Genomic DNA, 20,210 nt, shown 5'->3' on the forward strand with positions numbered 1-20,210 from the left:
TGGCTCTGTGAAGCAGATTGCTACAACGTCTGAAGAGAGATGTGTCCCTCTGTGGTCACACTGGAGCAGCATGGGAAATCTTTCTCTCACACACTCTCACACACACGTGCACACACACAGTTCCTAAAGCACCATGCCCATTCTAGCTGCCTCTAATGTGTTTGTGGTAGAAACCCTCCTCCTGCCTACCACTGTGGTCATCCTGCGGTCCATAAAACTCAACCACTCAACCACGGGAAAAGGTCTCCAATTAAAACAATAAGATGCAAAACCAATTGAATTAAACTGACAATAACAAGCCAGGCTCAAGTAATGGCAGAAATGACTCGGCTGGGCCACAGTCATGGGCATGAGTTAGGCAGCAGAGCAGAAAACACAGAAAACACAGAAAACACACACACACGGTGTTGCACCAGAACGCAGGGATGAGGCTCACAGTTTCCTCTCTGCACCAAACAAACAACAAAAATGCCCACGGTTAGTATAAACAGATGAGACAAGGACTGGTGGTTTGCGCTTATTCATCCACATCATGGCCGCCGGTGTGGAACACCAGAGACAACATTCCCACGCCCTCCCGAGCGTGGAGCTGGATTACTGGCCAGAGAGAGGACCCGCATGACGACCTCAACGTCTCAGTCACATGACCTGCTGTCCTCACCTGCGGGTTGGAGCACTTGAGGTGCAGGGGCTCCAGGTCGACATGGAGACAGACGATGAAGGCGTGTCTTCCTGGGTCGGGCCCCGCCCCCTGCAGCTTGTGGGAGGTGAGGGCCAGGGTGGAGGTGCAGCCCATTGGCTGAAGCAGACTGAGAGAGCGCTGCTGGCCCAATAGGGTGTACATGCTGAACTGGCTCAGGTTCACCGTCCAGGGGAAGGCATCACCTAGGGTGGGGGGGGGGTGCCCATGAGGTCAGTCAACACACTGCACCAGACAGTTCATATATATAAACTATACTGAAGAGTATCTGTAGAATATAGGGTAATAGAATATAATAGGGTCGGCTACTAGAACGTAACTACCGGTACTTCTCAATGATGAAAAGGAGGTTTGGATGACATGGTGCTACTCAAGTCAGACTCAACAGTAGACCAAACTCTCCTCCTCACCCCTCTCCTCCTTCCTGTCCTCCCCCCTTCTCCTCCTCCTCCGCATCTCCTCTCCCTCCCTCCCCCCCCCTCCCTCCCTTTCTCATCCTCTCTTTTCCTCCACTTCCCTCTCCTCCTCCTCCTCCTCCTCCTGATCCCCCTCTTGCGCCAAAGGAGCTAATAAAGGTCTACTGCAAGTGGTCTGAGACCGGCCGGGTGGCTGTGATTTAGTGCTGCCCACCCTGGAGCAAATGGTCCTGGGAGGGCTGGGGCCGGGGCCGGGGCTGAGGCTGGAGTCAGAGGCTGGGGACTGGGAGTCAGAGGGGGGGCTTGTTCGCTCTCAGAGGGCATGAAGTGCACATTTTCCTGCTCTCTCTCCCGGCACGCTTTGATCCGGAACGTTTAACATGAGAGATGAAGAGCTTTTCAAAGAGCAGGAATGGATTACTAAAAGCACGGGTTGTTAAATTTAACTGCTACACTGACAGGCCACTGATGTCACTGTTTTTACTTGTTTTTGTGTGTGTGTTTTTTTTTTCAATCTGCATGCCCAACTCTGATGTCATTGGAGGGTTCTTGAAGAAGGAGGTCTCTTTCAGGAAAGGGGTCCAAAACAATCATGTTCACAAAGTGTACTAAATAAATAATTCATGCAAATTATCTTGTTTACTCAAGTAACCTTGGTTAAACTGTAGACGCAACTGCCAAACAGGTGCTCCTGACTTCAGATGACTAGATTGGGTTGACTTAAGAGCGTGAGACCTACCTTCCTCCAAGATGGGCCTGGACACCACAAAGGGGATCTCCTGCAGGGGCTCCATGTACCTGTGCCCGGCACTGAGCACGCTGACCTGGGGCAGGCAGACTACCAGAGTCCCAGGCATGGCGGCCTGGTTGTGGTACCAGCTGCGCACGGTGCCAGGGATGTCCCCACATATGATGGTGCTGGGGGAGGGCAGGCTGGCGTTGGGCAGGAACACGCAACATGACTGCAGCTCCAACTGGCAGGTGAGGAATGGAGAGAGAGGGGGAGAAAAAAAGAGAGATAGAGAGAAAGATTGACACATTTAAAACAGGCTTTGTTTGATGTCAAATACAGCTACTCCATGAGGCTTGTGTGTGTGTGTGTGGGGGGGGGGGTACCCAGTAATAGTTTCATGTCTGGCCAGTTAGAGTGTGAATGAGGGTAAGGTGGAACTCACACACCCTCACACACACACCCTCACTCCCACACACACACACACCCTCACTCTCTCACACACACACACACACACACACACACACACACACACACACACACACACACACACCCTCACTCTCTCACACACACACACACCCTCACTCTCTCTCACACACACACACACAGAAACACACACACACAGAAACACTCTTCTACGAGGTGGCTGGTTGTCCCGTGGTTCTAGGCGTCCGGGGCAGCAGATCCAGTTACACGCCGGCCCCACATGTCCCTCTCTGGTCCTCTTCAAAGGAGCGTTTGAAATCCGAACGCTCTCACACACCGTACGGCTTCCCGTTTGAGAGAGCCGCACGCAGGGCAGAGCAACAGTCGCCAGGCGCTCTGGCGGGCGAGGCGGGGAGGTTAAGCTGTACAGCAGACGCACGCAGCCCTCCTCCCTGACGAGGTGCTCTCACACACGCACACACACAGGAGGGCAAACACACACCCTTCAGGCATTTTACCTACAGCACTTTCACACAGATTTATCCACAGTAATACTGTTGTGATGTGCAATGTTAATGTTATTAATTAATGACATTGTTTTAAATACTGTACACATGCATCTCCCCATCCTGGTTATATTGATCAGAAAGTCCTTGCAGAAAGTCTTTCTACAAGGACTTTTATTGTAATAGTAACCAACGGCAACCAAAAACAATGTCAACTACAGTATAACAATAAACTATAAAAGTCCAGACTGGGGAGAGAGAGAGCCGGGGGGGGCGCTGGCAGGAAGTGAACTTTTCTTGCGGGTTGTTTACAATTGAAGCATGGTTGGGATGGTTCAAAGAGGTTCCCTGTGTCATGGAAAAGAAAATGTCATGTTGCTCCTAAATCTGATGGATAGAACAAACCCCTCGACTTAACTCCCTGGTTCTCTCGCTCTCTAATAAACTATCTCTCTCCTTGAGTTTTTCCTATTGGACACACACAATAAAATCCAGGAAAACAGAGACACAAACAAGCGATAATTCACAGTGGCAACTGAGCGAGGGTCCATCTGTGGCGCTGAGTCATGAGGCCGGCGATGTTAGCTTTCCCTGTGCGTGACGGCGTGTAGGTCACTGGGGTTTGGAGAGGAGAGCACGCCAGCCGTGGACATTCCCACACACTGCACCACTTAGTCATAGCTAAACATCTCCAACAAATCAGTCGGTAGCAGTTGTCGGCGGCGCATGTGTACCGTTTGCATTCGGGAGGAAGAGGGGAAAAGAGAGAGAGAAAAAGAGAGGGCATTTCACCTGCTCTCTGGCCTTCCGCTCCTCTCTAAACTACCTCCAAGGCTTCCCCGAAACCATGCCATGGAGGAAGAGAATGAGTCAGAGAGAGGTGGAGGGAGGGAGTGAGAGTTGAAGGGAGGGAGGGAGAGTTGAAGGGAGGGAGGTAGGGAGGGAAGCTGAGAGGAAGAGAAGTTGACAGAGTTTGGCAGAGGGCTGTATCGTGATGATGCAGCTGGGAGATTCTGACCTCAGACTCGTTCCTCTGGTTAGATCTGTCACCAACATCCTCTCTCTTTCTCCCCGTTTCTCTCTCTCTCTCTCTATCTCTCTCTACCTTCCTCCCAGGCCTCTCTCACCCTAACCTAGGCTGTTTGTGTCCAGTCCCTCTACCATGACCATGCATTGATTCACAGTGGAAAAGCCATGCTGTAATGCTGGCTGGAGGGTCAGGGGGGGGAAGGCCAGTCTGGCGTGGCCTAGGCAGGGTTCTTTCTGGGGCTGGTGGGGTGGACATGCCAGAGGGTTCATATGGGGGCCAGAGGGTCAGGCGAGCTCAGAGTGTCCCGGCCAGGGACTCTGTGTTCGAGGTGCCGCTCAGGACTCAACCTCCCGCTGATAGTTGGCCTTGTTCTCACCAGTTACACTTCAGTACAGGCTGACCTCAGAGCTGCGCTGGAAAATGTGTGCATTTATGTGTGTGTGTGCCATGTACCCACTGCTGGAGTGCAGGGTAAAAGTTCACCTCAGGTCTGTGTTCAGCAACTCGGGTCCGGTCCGGTTAGCAGAGGCCTGGAGACTGTCAAGACTGAGTGGTCCCACCTCCCCTACTGGAAACTGACTCAGCTAGTGCTAAATATCATCCTCCTCTTCGTCACGTCATCTTCATCTTCACCACCATCATCTTTATCATCAGTGAGCCTCACACAGTAGCCCAGTAGAACTCACAGGCCAGTGTGTATGTGCAGAGTTTGTGTGTGTGTGTGTGGGAACAGAACAGGATAGCGGAATTTTTACCCATGGTTTTTTTAAACCATGGGTAAACTTGTGGAAAAGCAGCTGGTCCCAACACCAACACCAGGAAAGTTTCAAACTGAATATGCACCAATTACATGTGAAGGCGGTTGGTTATAATCAGGGTGTGGAATATCTCTTCCACAAATTCACTCTCCCCAGAGCCCTGCTCCAAGTGGAATAAACCTTAACTACTGCCTGGACTGGAAAAGGCTCAGGTAGAACCTATACAAAATACAGTTTGCAGTGTGTATGTGTGTGTGTGTGCATGCTTGAAGGATTAGTATAAGGCCATGGGGTAGAAAGAGAGAGAGGGGAGGTCATTTTTCTCCTTAGATGACATCATGTATTGTCATAGCAAAATGAAATCCTTTAATATAGCGAAAGGGTTAGTGTCAACAGGCAGAGACTCGTCCCCAGGCCTTGGTTCCACAGTGACAGGCTGACGAGGGCACCCCCTGCCCCTCACCGCCCCCCCGCACACACACACCCATCACTCAAACACAGCTCTATTAATACACTTCAAACAGAGAGGAAACGCTTTGCAATTTCAACCAGGAAATCTCGATAAAAGAGGCCTATCCGGATCCTTGTGAAGCAGCACGTGTCTGCTGTAGATATACACACACACACACACACACACACACACACACAAACACAGGCCTGCACACGCATCTACACGCAAGCCGTCCATCGCACACACACACTCAATACACGCCTAAAACACACACACACGCACACAAATGGGCGCACACATGCACACAAGAAAACACAGATCATATTCTCCCCTGTGATTGTACAGTCATCGGTCATGTGCAGAATAAAAGGCCTTTCTGCAGTGATGGAGAGAGAGTGAGCCAGGCAGGCCTGGCAAGCAGCCAAGCCACCTGAATAATCACCCCCCCCCCCCCCCCCTCCACCTTCCCCTCCCCTCTCCCCCCGGCAGCTTCAGACAGGCACTGTGAGACCCCCTTCTCTTTTTAATATCCTCACTGCGCTCAAGCCCGGCGCTTAACACTTCCTGTGAAGGATGGCACCTGCAACAGCAAAGTGTTCCCCAGTCCCACTGACTAACACACACACGGGTGAAAACAAGCACGGACACACACACACACACACACTGATGGACACATTCGTGCGCACACACGGAAATTCGCTTATACTGTACTTGACACACACACACACACACACACACACACGCACACACAGCTGTGTGCTGATGTAGTTTAGAGCCAGTTGGCCAAGAAGCCACAGTGTGTGTGTTTGTCCTGAGGGTGAAGTCAGTGCCCAGACCCAGTACAGGGCCAACGGTGAAACACAGTGTTTACACAGCGACACTCAGACGCAGGCCCTGGCAGAGTCCCACTGGAAGATTCTCACTGACTGAATGACTGCTTACCGTATGTGGGCGCATGTGTGTGTGTGTGTGAAAGACAGAAATGGAGAAAAGCAGAAAGAGAAAGAGGGGTGTGTGTCTGTGTTGTGTGAGTTAGTAATATACCTTTACAGGGAGAGCAGAGTAGCTTGGGAGGGTGAGTGACAGTCTAGTTATTTAGGATGTGACTGGTAGTGATCTCCAGCATTAACACTGATCCTACCCCTTCAGGTCTAGTAATGAATGGATGTCTCCTCTTACAGGCAGATTCTCTCTCTCTCTCCCCAGCACCCTCCTGACTCCCTCACTCTCTGCCTCTCCTTTTTCTCTCCCACATGCACACTCTCTCCCTCCTCTCTAAGTTGTCAAGAAATACGCAGATGCTTTTCAAGTAAATAAATAACACTCGACAGGGTGAGAGGGAGAGAGAGAGAGAGAGAGAGAGAGAGAGAAAGGAGGGAGGGAGGGAGAGAGGAAAAGAGAGAACTAACATATCCACTTGGAGGTATTTTGATTAAATGGTAGGTTGCCTGAAAACAACTTTTCTTCTAAATTTCCATTCCTGGCCTAACATCACAGGGTCTAAATATGGAGCTGGTTTCATTTCTGAAGTTCTGTTCAACTTTATTTTAGATGAACTCCGCGCCCTAATCAGACAGCACATGTGTTGAGGAACCCTGCTCAATTTTCAGTCTTCTCTCCCTCTCCCTCCGTTCTCCTGTCTTCATAGCAGGAGTATCATAATGTTACAGTCCCAAGTCCGCTCCCTGTGCATCACTCCCACATTCTAACATTCTAAGTTCAGTAACTATCCAAAGTTCTCTCCCCCCCTGAGACCAGAAAGTTGGTTTATCTCCTTCCAGCTTTGTAGCGCAGTGCTGGTTGCCTTCTCTGCAGGCTAAGCAGCTGTCTGGTTTAAAGTTGGACTGGGCCATGTGGAAGTGGCTAACATAACCACAGGAGGCACTTAGCTAGCATTCTTCTGGCACAGACAGTATAGCACAGCAAAGGCTAGCCAGCTAGGCTAGCAGGAAAATATCAGAGGATAGCTAGCCAAAATGCTAGCAGGTTAGCTGGATAACATGGCAGAATAGCTAGCCAATAAGCCATGTATGCTAGCTAGAGAACATGACAGGAATGCTACTGTAGCTAGCAAGGAGTAAAAGTCAAAGCCAGTACATGACAAGCTAGCTAGCAAGGTTAGCAGAAAAAAAAAAACAATGTCAAGATAGCTTGCTGGCAAGTTGGAAGATAAATAACTTGCAGGCTAGCCTGCTAGAAGGAGGACAAGCTAACTGTACAGACTAAGGTCAAATCAAATGAGTTATGTTTCAACTTATCTTAGGGTTAGCAATTTTTGGGATGGTTTTTGTTGATTTAATTATACTATGTAAAGTAAACCAGACGCACCTCAAGTATTTGACAGTTTAGGGAGATGTATGTGAAGTATGTGACCCAGGTCTGGAGCTGTCTGAGGGCCCCAGTATGTGGATGAACTCCAGTGGGCAGGAGCAGGTCTCGGAGGAGCACTGACACACCAAACACACTGTGAATCACACACCGACGCAACCAGACACAGGAAATCACCCCGAGATAGGGGAGGAAATTAGAAACACCTTCCCAGAATCCCCGGCGAAAACATTCGCAGTTCTGGACCCCCGAATCTCACTGGAGGGATCTGCAGCAACGGAACACATCCTTTTGTTTTGAAAAACCCGATACCCCTCCAAATGTAATCTTCCTGTGCTGAAGCCGGGGCCGAGGCCGAGGCTGGGCCGGACGGGATGGACACTCTCTTCCTGCACGGTCGCAGTGGAGAGGTTTCTATAGAAACAACCCGCCACCCCCACCTCAACCCCCCCGACCAGTTTACACTCCTCCGTGACCCCTGATGTAGACTCCTAGTGTTGGCAGATTTGCAAAACTAAATAGGAAAAGGTGGACACAGCATGTTTTCTTGCGTGTGCGAGCGCGCGAGACAGAGTTGTGTGTGTGTGTGTACGTGCGTGTCTGCGTGCATGTGTTCCATTCCAGATGGACTAATTGATATGTTGTCAGTGTGAGACAGACAGTTTTGGGCGTATAACCCCAGACGAGAGGTAAAAAGAACTGGTAAGAAAATTTGTGTGTGTAAGTGTGTGTGTAAGTGTGTGTGTGTGGGGTCCGTGCCCTTCTGCTTACAGAAGCTGACAGGCTGTGGGGGTCCCTGGGCCGAGGTGGAAATCTGCAAGAATAAACCCTGGAGGTGACATGAAGCATCTGTTTGTTTCTATTGGCCAGACTGTTTGTGTTACCGCCAAGGGTTAATTACAGCTTTGATCGCCTCGTTTATTGATCCAACATTGGCCTTACGAATGTGGCCTACCTCCCCTCCAGCCGTCCAACGCCCTGCCTGCCTAACCCGTCTCCCCAACAGCCTCCCCCCATCCTCGTCAGCCTCCATCAGGGCTAGGCTACACTGGGCTTTATTGAGTCACAAAAAGGCATTTTTTAAACTTCCCTCCCTCCCACTCACACCACATTCCTGTCTCCATTCATCTCTCCTTCCTGAGGAGGTCATCAGGACCCCCAGCTCTCTCACTCAGTAAACGGCTAATATACTGTACATCTACAGGTACATTTACTGTCACATCTACTGGTAGATCTACTTTAGGCTGTGGAAAGTATTCTACTCATTTCCAAAGCCTATAGTAGATGACCAGACTGATATGACCATATCAGTTCCAGTAGTTCACACTTGTTTCATCCACATTCATACCATGCCACTGTACTTACCTTCTCATAATGCACCAGGAGCCTGGGTATACAGGCCTATCCTGTCCTGTGCCTGAACATAAACACAGCTTGTAATTTCCTGTTTCTGACATAGACACTGAGCAAAGCACTCAGACTGGACGCCTGACCCACAGTGTTGGTCTGGCCTTGCCCATGTGTGTGTGTGCGAGTGTGTGAGTGTGTGTGAGCATGTGCTCATGTAAGTGTGTGCTGCCGTACTAATCTGGTAAAAAAGGGTAGAGTAGATGTTTTCAACATAACGTGTTGAGGTGATGGGAACTGGACTACAGTCATCCTTCCTGCCTTCCCACCAAGTTTGAACCTCAGACGGACTGAAGGGGCTGTGAACTAATGTCAACCTCTCATTTCCACAACTTAGAACATGAGCATCCCTGCCCTGATCTCTCGCTTCCTGTAAAGAACAATGATTTACACCAGCTAAATGAAAAGCTGCAAATTGCAAATCATGTGACAATACCGAGATCAGAGGACAGGAGAGAGGGAGGGAGATAGGGAGGGATGTAGATAGAGAGGTAGATAGGGAGGGAGTGAGGGATGATGGTGAGAGAAAGGGAGCTAAGGATGGACAGAGGGAGGATCAGACGGAGGGATGGAGAGAGGGAGGTGGAGGAGTGTGAAGTCATGTGTTTAGGGAGGGGCTCCAAGCAAGGAGGCAGGGGGGGGGGGGGGGGGGGGGTCAGATTCTATTCATGGAAACCATCTGGACTGGTCTCAGAGCCACACCAACGCTGGAGCACTCTACCTCCTCCCTCCCTCCCTCCCTCCTTCCCTCCATCTATCTATCTATCTATCTTTCTGTCTCTCCCTTTCTCTCCCTCTCCATCCCCTTTTCTCTCATCTCTCTTTCTCCCTGTGTCTCTCTTTCACTCTCCACCCCCCCCCCCCCACCCACCCACCCAACTTTTCTACCTCCCTCTTCCTCTCTTCTTTCTATTCATTAATGCAGGGCAGCTGCAGGGACCAGCGTTACTTCATTTTTCCATGGCAACGTCCTCTCTGTTTCAGGGGCTCCCATTTCAGTTTTGGTAGCAACGTGGTCTCCTGCCAGCGCTGGACACATTCACGTGTTAAATAGAAGGAATTATTACAGAATTCCTGAAATAGAATCACCTCCTCTTCACTTGTGATCATATCTGGACCGCTGGGGAGCACGAGTGCCCTGGGGAGGGGGGAGGGCGGGGGAGGGGGGGGGTTGAGCGGGCCGAGGGGCGAGCATGGTGAGGAGGGAGGAGGAGGAGGAGGAGGAGAGGAAGAGAGGGGGAGTGGAGCGGGACGAGGGGAAGAGAGGGGAAGAGGGAGAGGTGAGGGGTGGGGTCAGGGGGTGAGAGAGGAGAAGGGCCGAGAGAATGGAGGGCGGAGAGATGGCTGAAGGGCAAGCAGCCGCCTCGGGCTCTGCCAGGCTGCTGACAAAACAGCCTGCTTCAGAGCCCTAACCTAGAGTGACCACTAAAATAATACCACCTACACACTATTACCAAGAAACCAGCTGCTCTCTTAGGAAAATACACTCATCCTCTCCTCTCCCGATGACAGCAGCATAGCAGGCCAGACCAAACCAGGTCAACCAGACCAGGCCATCCGAACCATGCCTAGTCTCTCTGACTGGGGTGGGACAGCCCAAGCTAGAGTGGCTAAGCAGGGTTTGGAAGGTATGTCACTATTACCTCACTGCTCAGTGTGGGAAACACATCTTTCTCTGCCTCGCTTCCCTGAGAGTGATCTGATCTGATGAACTACCGTTTCAACCGTGGATCCCTCGCCGCCCCCCCTCCCCCCCCCCCCCCCATGGCAGTCCTCGGAGCCCCAGCTGTAAATGGATCCGTCTCCATGGCCTGCTTTAGACATTAACGGCCCATCTGGTACTTCTAGACCTGGCTGATCCAGGAGAAGACCAGGAACGTCTCCCATGATGCCTGCACTCACAACCTCCTGAGAGAGAGACAGGGAGAGACAGAGAGAGAGACAGGGAGAGAGTGATAGAGAGACAGGGAGAGAGTGATAGAGAGACATAGACACAGAGAGAGAGAGAGAGAGAGAGAGAGGAGAGAGAGAGAGAGAGAGGGGGGGAGGGAGAGAGAGAGAGAGAGAGGGAGAGAGAGGGAGAGCAAGAGCAAGCAAGAGAGAAATACAGAGATAGGGAAAGGCAGAGAGGGAGAGAAAGAGGGAAACAGGGAGGGAGGGAAAGAGGGAGAGAGAGGGGGGGGAAGGAGCGATGGAAAGAGAGAGAAATAGAGGGACAGACAGAGGGAGAGACACAGACCAAGACTAACAGGGCAGCACTGCAGGGCTGGTGCTGGGGCAGCTAGCCTCTCCAGCAGTTCTGGGCTGACAGCAGCAGCACCACTGACAGACTGTGACATGCAGGGATTAAGATAATAATCTGCCTCCAAGTCATGCATAACGGGACATCACTGGGAATAACTACTCATGGGCTGACATCCAGTTTACAGCACGCAAGCGACAGGAAGACTGTGTGTGAACGGGTGTGTGTGTGTGTGGTGAGTTGGTACACAGTATGTGTTTGTGCTGTGGGTCTTTTTCCAGTGAATATTTGTGTTTTTTGACAAAACAGCCTAACCCCAAATGGAGAGGGGCCGGGGATGGGTGGTGTATCGGCATAGTTGCAGCTACCAGAAAGAAAGACGGAGAGAGGGACAGAGAGAGAGAGAGAGAGAGAGAGAGAGAGAGAGAAAGGGGATGAAGAAGGTTTTCACCAGTTGAGACTGTTTCCAGCTAGCACACATCCACATCCTCGCCGTGCCACCTCAGCCCTAGAGCCACCATGCAATCATCAAATATCCTCCAGTCTTGTTTTCCTCTTAGAGATGGAAAAGCTGCGCCCCCCCCCCCACCCCCCCGCCGCCCCCCCCCCCCCCCCCAGCCCCCCCCCCCCCCCCCCACACACCCACCAGGCCAGACTGGGCCCCATCTGTAGCCCGTGCGGCCCATTGGGTTCTCTGTTTACACCACACTCACATAAATGGACCAGTAATGTTTGGGGATCTCCAGAGCGGTGTCGGCAGCTGGTGGGTTTGGGCCGCATCCACAGGCATGTCAGCGGAGCGGACCGGGCCTAATTGCTGCTACATGGTTTGGTCCCGGAACCAGGACTCAGAAACTAGCCAACCTCTGAGGGTTTCTTCCAGCATGACTGCCACAGGCTAGGTAACATGCGGCCATGCATACACACACATGCACAGCCTTTTACGCCAACACACACGTAAGAGTGCACAATCACACACACACACACACAACCCTCCGTCGAGAGACTCTATTTGTCCCAGGTTTGGTGGGTGGGTCTTTATGAACCTCAGATGGGTCTGGGTTCTGATGTGGTTCTCCTGAAGCTCTCAAAGCACAATGACCAGACACACAACCAGCCAGCTAACCAGCTAGCAGTCAGTCAGTCAGTCAGTCGGTAAACTCGCCAGCCAGCAGCTAGTGAGGCAGACGATACGTATGGAAACCAGCCTAACGATGAACAGAGGGCTCGAAAAGCCGCAGACAGAGAACCGAGCTGGGCCGGGCCGGGCCAGACCAGGACAGACCTCAGACAGGCATGATGTCATGCAGATGAAGAGGAGGAGTGTGGTTGGCGGGGATGAAGAAGATGACGGATAGATGGAAGGTCAAGACATGAGGTTCACTAGGAGGTGAGGAGGAAGAGGCCGGGTTGAGAGGAGAGAGGAAAGAGGGAGAGAGAGAGAGAGCGAGGAGGGGTGACAATAAGACAATGGTGGAACAGGAAGAGGCCGACAGGAAGTGTACCTGTAGTGTGAGGCGTTTGACGGCGTCCCAGACCCAGCCAATCAGCTCCTTCATCCTCTCCTCGGGTGAGGACCAGGACTCTGACGACGGGGGGCAGCACCTTCATAGGGATGGACAGAGGACGGGACTCTGGGGGAGAGAGAGAGAGAGAGAGAGAGAGAGAGAGAGAGAGAGAGAGAGAGAGAGAGAGAGAGAGAGAGAGAGAGAGAGAGAGAGAGAGAGGGAGAGAGAAAAAGACATTACATCATGCAAAATAACATTGTTTTTACCACTCCTAGATGTGGAAGGGTCAGGGCCAGGTCTGGTCTCAGTGTAGGTCCTGCAGTATCGGTATCTGCAGCTGATGTCCTGGCCCCAGGTCTGTGGATGGTAAAGCCATCAGAGCGGCGGGAGCGAGCGGCAGACCTGAGGTTCTCAGTAGAGACATTAAGACATGTTCCATGATTTAAATCAGTCCGCCTGCTCAGCAAGGAGCGATCCCAGAGTTGCCGTGAAACAAGCGGTGATGTCACCCCCCCTCCTTTCCCCGGGACCCCCACGCTTCCCACAACAGCGCCCAAAACAGCCGACGGGGTCGCCGCGGCAACAGCTGCGGGGAGGGGTTGCCACGGCGACGGAGACAACGTTGACTGTCCCGTGAGCGGGGCCTGCGGTTGCCGTGGCATCCTGCCCCATGCTAAGGGTGGGGTGACTGAGCTCCCAGGTGTGTGTGTGTGTGTATGTGTGTGGAGATCATCTCGTCTGGCCTGGGTTCTCACGTTCTCCAGAATCCAGGTGCTACGTGTACCATCAGACAGCTTGGTCATGTCATGGGATTATGCTGCAGATGTTGCTATACTTATGTTGTAAACTGTTGAGTTATGTTATGAGATACTGTGTTATGTTGTGTTGTGTGGTGTCACGCTGAGCGGGACCTGCTATTCCACTGTACTGCACAGTGCGTGGCTGGGTTCCCCAGTAAGCAGTGGTGGGCTGGTGTGTCTCTGTGTTGTTGGCTGTGTGTTGCATTGGATGGAGGGTTCCTGCTGTAGTCTGAAGGGTGTTTGATGGTGTTGAGAGCCGGGCTGAATGTGGGGTCTGACGAGGTTGTGGTCTGGCTGACTGACTGGCTGATTCACTCTGTCACCATGTCATGTGGCCTGTCTGTCTAGACAGGATTGGGTTAACCCCAGGATAAGCGTGTGAGTGAGTGTGTGTGTGTGCATCCAGTGGTGGTAATCAGAACTGGCAGCACTACCACACACCCCAATGATGTCAGACTCCAAAGCCTGACCAACCACTCTTTCTACCCCCCGCCATCTCCCCAAACATCCAAAACAACACCATCACTTTTCCCTTCCTTTACTCCTCTTCTCTCCTCCCCTTACCTTCCCCTCCTACCATCCCTCCTCTCCTCCCCACCCTTTACCCTCCCCCCCCGACCATCCCTCCTCTCCTCCCCTCCCCCCCTACCATCCCTCCTCTCCTCCCCTCCCCCCCTAGAATCCCTCCCTCCCCACCCTTTACCCTCCCCCCCGACCATCCCTCCTCTCCTCCCCCTCCCCCCTAGCATCCCTCCTCTCCTCCCCTCCCCCCCCTAGCATCCCTCCTCTCCTCCCCACCCCTTATTCTCCCCCCCAACTGCCATCCCCTCCTCTCCTCCCATCCCCTCCCCTCCTCTCTCCTTTCCTGTCCTCTCCTCACCTCCGACGGCAGAGGCACAACACCGTGAGCATTAGCGCTTGGCTCTCACCACAGGCTCAGCTCCTATGGAGCAAGGGGTCCGGGCCAGCTCAGCGGAGGAGCAGCCCAGCTCTGGGGCCTCATCTCTGGGCATCGACCTCATCGTCCGTCCCCCTGGCTTAGCGGAACCATCCATCACACATGATGAGAATATTAGAGAGGGGCGGAACCCAGATGAGCGCCACTGTAGCGTGCTGTGTGTGTGTGTGTGTGTGTAGGAGGGAGAGAGAGGGGTCTCCAAAACCAACGAGACCTCTGAGTATGAATGGTCTTCATCTTGTGCCATCCCCTTATCCCGCTAACACACACACACACAACACGCCACACACATACTCTCTCTCTGCCAGTCATAAAGCCATGAGAGGGCAGGGAGGTGATGATTCATTGTGTTTAACTGCTCCAACTGTCACATCGTGGAATCATGAAAGCGGAGGACGGAGAGAGGGAGAGAGGGAGAAGAGAGGGAGGGAGGGGGAGAAGGCTAAGGAACGAGAGAAAGAGGGAGCGGGAGAAGGCCAATTAGAAAGCAATATCGTGTGAAGCAAATCTGTGTTGCCTCATTTCATGAGCTGAGCAACACTCGGCCATAAACTTGAGGGGGCAGAGAAAGCGTATTGCACACACACACACACCCCTCCAGTCCCATCACCAGTCACCATGCACCGCTAACATCATAACAACATTAGTTGTTAGTGTCCTTAACAGGGAACATTCCCCCCGAGGCAGAACAGCATCGCCAAACCCTCTGTCCCTCCGCCCCCCCATTACACTCTCCCTCTCCCCCTCTATCCTTGCACCACCCACCCCTCGATCCTCTCACCCCCAGCCTTCTCCTTCCGACCTCCATCCCTCTGTCCCTCCACCCCGCCATTACACTCTCCCCGTCCATCCTCTCACCTCCATCCTTCTCCCTCCGTCCCTCCACCTTCAGCGGCAGGCGATGGCTGCCAGGTTCCCCCTCTCTCTCCACCTCTGGTATGTTCCCCATTAACGGCGGTTTACAGTAAAACGAAGTGTTGTATATTCTGTTACAGCTGCACGCGGAGGCGAGCGCCGAGTGCCTTCACAACGGGGCCGGCCTATTTGTTTTGGATGCAGCTCGGTGTTTATTTAAATATTTATGCGGCTCCATTTGTTACAGCGCGGTGCTGAGGAGACTGCCACAGACCCCGGGAAAGCTGGAGAACACAGGGTTCTGGAGAGATGTTTAGCTTTCTGTCTCTTAATCTACCTCTCTCACGCTGGCTCCCTCCCTCTCTCCCCCTCGCCCTCTCTCATCACTCTCAGGTGGTGAGGTCTGTGGGTTTAGGGCTAGCCACTAGAAGAAAGTCAAGGTAACTGTGGTGTGTGTGTGTGCGTGTCTCCCTCCAGCGCTGAGGAGAGACGAAGACTCCTGTCGGCTGCCAGTCTGACCGCGATGCTCCCTGGGAAAACCGCCATGGCTTTGTTTAACTGACGTGAGGGCCCTGAGAGGGCTGACCCCCACCGCCACATTCCCTCCCTCCCTCCTTCCCTCCCTCCTTCCCTCCCTCCCCCCCCCCCCCCACCCACACACTCATTCCTCCTCTTCACCTCCATCTTAAATCCACTACACTACGATTTTTGCTTATTTACATGGGATCTCTAGTAGGCTCTGACAGAACCAGTACTAGTTTAATCTATACCCCCCCCCCCCCCCCCCAGAGAGAGCACCCTTCGCCCCCCCCCGCTCTCCCCAGAGACCCTCTCATTATTCCCCTCTTTCGCTGTTTACGTTCCTCGGGCCTCTCATCATTACTCGGATACATTATTGACTTTGAGAGAAAAATGAAACTACATCAATAACTGTACAATGAAAACATTATCCCTCTCCACGGCACACGGCAGCCAATACAAACCGACTGACTTCCATCAAGCTACCAGGCCTGAGGAGCACTGCAGAGTCTCTCATTCATGTCCTCCTGACGGAATCCTCCAGGAGAACGACATTCCCGTCCTTTAACTCCTTTACGCCATTTTATTCCCCCTCTCCCCCCTCCCGCCATCTCCAGGTCAGACCAGGCATCTTCGAGCGGTGATGGCTGGAGTCATGCTCTGACTGTGCCAGGGGCTAATTTTAGGATTTTCAAATCGGGGCCGGTGAGGTCATTGCGACTCCGCGAGGCGCTTGAGAAACAATGAGAGGCTCAGGAGGTTAGCGATCTGCACTGCGCCGCGCGCCAACAACGCTTTCATTAGGACGCTTAAGAAAATACTTACGGATGGTTTTATGAGAACCAATTTGTGGTGTAATTGAAGGGGAGGAGGGAGAAATGGAACCCGGGCCGAGCCAGAACAACTTGTTTTTCATCTAAGTCGTTGGTCCGTGGAGTTCTTGCAGAGGACAATAACATAAAAATAAAAAAACTCATGTATAACGGCACTCTGGGCGGAGGGAGGGAACAACATTTGTTCCCATTTCCCGCCATGACCATGATAGAAGACCTCAAAGTCTAGTGTCTAACTTCTACAAATGTGTATGCAGCGGACCGCTCTCCTCCGACCTAACGGAGGCTTTCCACAGCGCTGCGATGACATCAACGGGCCTCCCGCGAAGTCGGAGATGAGATGTCCCTGCGTGTCTCTAAGCGCCCCCCAGCCCCGCCCCTCCTCCCCCCTCCAACCCCCAGAGCTGTAGCTATGGTCTGGGAGGATCACAACAACATAACACTCGGTCTCCCCAGAGCTCCAGAGCTGCTTGGAGCAGATGCGCATCGTCATGAAGGACCTCTGGAACTTCCGTGGACTGTGCGTGACTCAGAGGGGATCCCTGAGAGAAATCAAAACTTCGATGAACTGCCTGAGGGTCGATGTGTGGTTTGACATATCTACAGAGGCTTGGCTGAGGACATAATCGGATGGAACAACAACATACTGTGTCCCGTCCCGTTCCGGTCAGAGAACACAAGAGTCTGAGAATCAGACCCAACCAAACGATCTGTCCCTACTGTAACCCTGATCTCCTCGGGCAGGCCAGGTCAGCAGGATGTGTATGGCTACTGTGGGCTATGGCATGTTACTAGAGGGGCACCACCGACCCCAGCCTCAGCCTCATCCCCAAGACCCAAATACAGCCCCAGCCTCATCCCAAACTCTTTCCCAGCCTCACCCCAAACCTCATCCCAAACCACCCCCCCCCCAGCCCATCCCCAGCGCTGTCCCTGTGTTTATTCCCCCGTGTCAAAGGGGAGGGCAGCAGAAAGCCATGTGTTTGACTCCAACTGGCAAACACACAGGACACCCCCCCCCCCCCTCTGTTTACACAAACACAGAACGAGGGGAGGGAGGGAAAAAGAAACCGTCTGCATGATTACGACCGTGAACCCCACAGGGAAATCACGCCACAAATAACCCCCAAATCAACCCTGTCATCTACCCCCCGGAGTTTATTTAGACTTACCATAAAAACAAACATATTAGAGCTACCGAGAGAAATGCCAAATTACAATTTAGCAACTATAAAAAAGGATGTTTTTTTTTTTTTTTTTTTTAAGCAGAACGCTGAAACGCTCTGTAGCCTGTCCAACAGAGAAAACTGAGCCGGCCATTACACATTCACTTCTTACAACAACGTAATCCATTTTTCGGAGCAATTATCAATTTGACGGGCGCTTCCTGCGTCAGGGCTGATGAGATTAAGGAGCGTCGGAGGAGAGGAACTCTGGTCCAGCACTGGAGGGCCTGCCTCACTGCATCACCACAGCTTCATGTTCCACTCCAAACCAAACAGCTACATCATATGTCTGGGTAAACATGCCAGTATTAGTGATAGACACACACACACACACACACACTCACTCATGTAGGAGTGTGTGTGTGTGTGTGTACAGTTTGTGTGTACAGTACAGTGAGCGACCGTTGAAAAACGAAATGGATTCAATTCTGTTTAATACCACGGGACCACACTGTCAACACAGACAAACATGATCAACTCCTGGCCATGTTGGGGTACAGACTGATTTATAGACAGAATAACCATTAGAATCGCATTAAACCAAATAAGGGCCTTTAGAATATCTCAAGCCTGACCATGATCCTTCAAGGTACTCACACACCCCACACTATGACCAGCAGCCCTGGCCGATGGAGACTATGGCCCTGCAGTCCTTTGCCATCCAGCAAAGAAATGAAACACCCAATCAATCACGGGAGAAAGGGAAGTAGGTAGAGGAAACAGTGAACTAGAGAGTGAGAGGAGGACAGAGTGTAAGAGACGAGGGCAAGAAAGAGAGGGCAAGAGAGAGAGAGAGAGAGAGAGGGCAAGAGAGAGAGAGAGAGAGAGAGAGAGAGAGAGAGAGAGAGAGAGAGAGAGAGGGCAAGAGAGAGGGCAAGAGAGAGAGAGAGAGAGAGAGAGAGAGAGAGAGAGAGAGAGAGAGAGAGAGAGGAGAGAGAGAGAGAGGGCAAGAGAGAGGGCAAGAGAGAGAGAGAGAGAGAGAGAGAGAGAGAGAGAGAGAGAGAGAGAGAGAGAGAGAGAGAGAGAGAGAGAGAGGAGAGAGAGAGAGAGGGAGGGAGAGAGACAGGGAGAGAGACAGGGAGATTGTCTGACCAGGACTGATGAAGGCCTGTTGTTCTCCCAACGAGAACCGCAAGCCCAAGGGGCCGGGGGCCAGAGGGGTCTGTAACCATGGCTACATGTGTTCCTTGGATGGCACAGCGGCGGGTCGGGTCCACCAGGAGCCGGCCACCTTTTCGTCCGATCTGTCATTTCATCTGGCACCCTTGCCCACAGTCCCGCGCCTCCAGGAAATCTGCTTTTGCTTTAGCAAAGACTGGAAGTGTAATTACGCTGCGAGTGTTTACTGTTGCCCACAGGGTCAGGGACGCACGCAGCCCCACATCTGATATCTACTGGACACACACAGGAAGGCACGGTCACATGATACAGTGTCACAGAGAACTGGAGGCCACATGAGACGCTCTCTTCCCAGGGTTGCATCATCCAGGAAAAAGGAAAATAAACGTGCGTGTCCGCTGGGGACAGTATTCTGAGGGTCAGCCACGGATAGAAAGACGTCCACGCAGGCAGACTGATGAGTTGACAGGCAGGCGTGAAGACAAGCAAGGAGACACAGACAGGCAGAGCTACTGCTGGCAACATAGCTACAGCTATGTGTGTTTACTGTATGTGTGTGTCTGTGTGTACAGTAGGTTCCAGAAGTCTGAAATGGGTTGAGAAAAGATGAGCATTCTGTGACATTACAAGAAGATTTTTGAAGGTTTTTTTTTTCCAAATCATGCTGGGATAACATGGGTCATCAACTCTTTTGCCCAAACTTGAGGAGTCCATGTCAGCTTGAACATGCTCTCCTTAAAGCAAGAGGGGGGCAAATTAAAAGATATTCTGAAATTTTCAATCAGATTGTCAGATTTTTAAACTGAAATTATCGTGTGATAATGATTCTTTTTTTTCTTTTCTTATTGCAAAACAATGAAAAATTGAAGTATCTTGATTTGTGGTGTTTTGGACCGTACTGAATGCGTGTATACCGTGGCATGTGTGTGCGCTTGCTCTTTTGTGTGTGTGTATTTAGGAGTGCTACTGACACACCACAGCCTGTTAGAGAAGCCTGCAGACTGTAGGAGCCAAGCTGAATGTTTACTGACTGTTTACTGACTGACTGTAATGGGGGGAGAGATGCGGGTTAGCAAAGATGCTGACGCATGGGAAAAGCCATTAGAAGAGCTGAACGAGATGTGGGAGGGAGAGAAGTACGAAGAGAGGGAGGGAAGGAGAGTAAGAGAGGGAGGTAGGGAAGGAGAGTAAGAGAGGGAGGGAGGGAAGGAGAGTAAGAGAGGGAGGGAGGGAAGGAGAGTAAGAGAGAGGGAGGGAGGGAAGGAGAGTAAGAGAGGAGGGAGGGAGGGAGGGAAGGAGAGTAAGAGAGGGAGGGAGGAGGAGGGAAGGAGAGTAAGAGAGGAAGGGAGGGGAAGGAGGCAGGGGTGGAGATAAGGGAAGGAGAGGAGGGAGGGAGAG

At 52.1% G+C, this 20,210-nt stretch overlaps 1 protein-coding gene across 1 annotated transcript in view; it reads right to left on the reverse strand.

Moving 5' to 3' along the window:
* The window catches only part of LOC136943922 (intermembrane lipid transfer protein VPS13B-like), a 167,511-nt gene that overhangs the window by 98,740 nt on the left and 48,561 nt on the right, over positions 1–20,210 (reverse strand). Inside the window, 6 exon segments of the mRNA XM_067237409.1 lie at positions 662–885; positions 1,856–2,090; positions 12,500–12,583; positions 12,585–12,628; positions 12,769–12,859; positions 14,232–14,339. Of these exon segments, the coding sequence (XP_067093510.1) occupies positions 662–885; positions 1,856–2,090; positions 12,500–12,583; positions 12,585–12,628; positions 12,769–12,859; positions 14,232–14,339 (786 nt within the window).

The sequence above is a fragment of the Osmerus mordax genome, chromosome 6 (assembly GCF_038355195.1).
Source record: "Osmerus mordax isolate fOsmMor3 chromosome 6, fOsmMor3.pri, whole genome shotgun sequence".
Taxonomy (NCBI): domain Eukaryota; kingdom Metazoa; phylum Chordata; class Actinopteri; order Osmeriformes; family Osmeridae; genus Osmerus; species Osmerus mordax.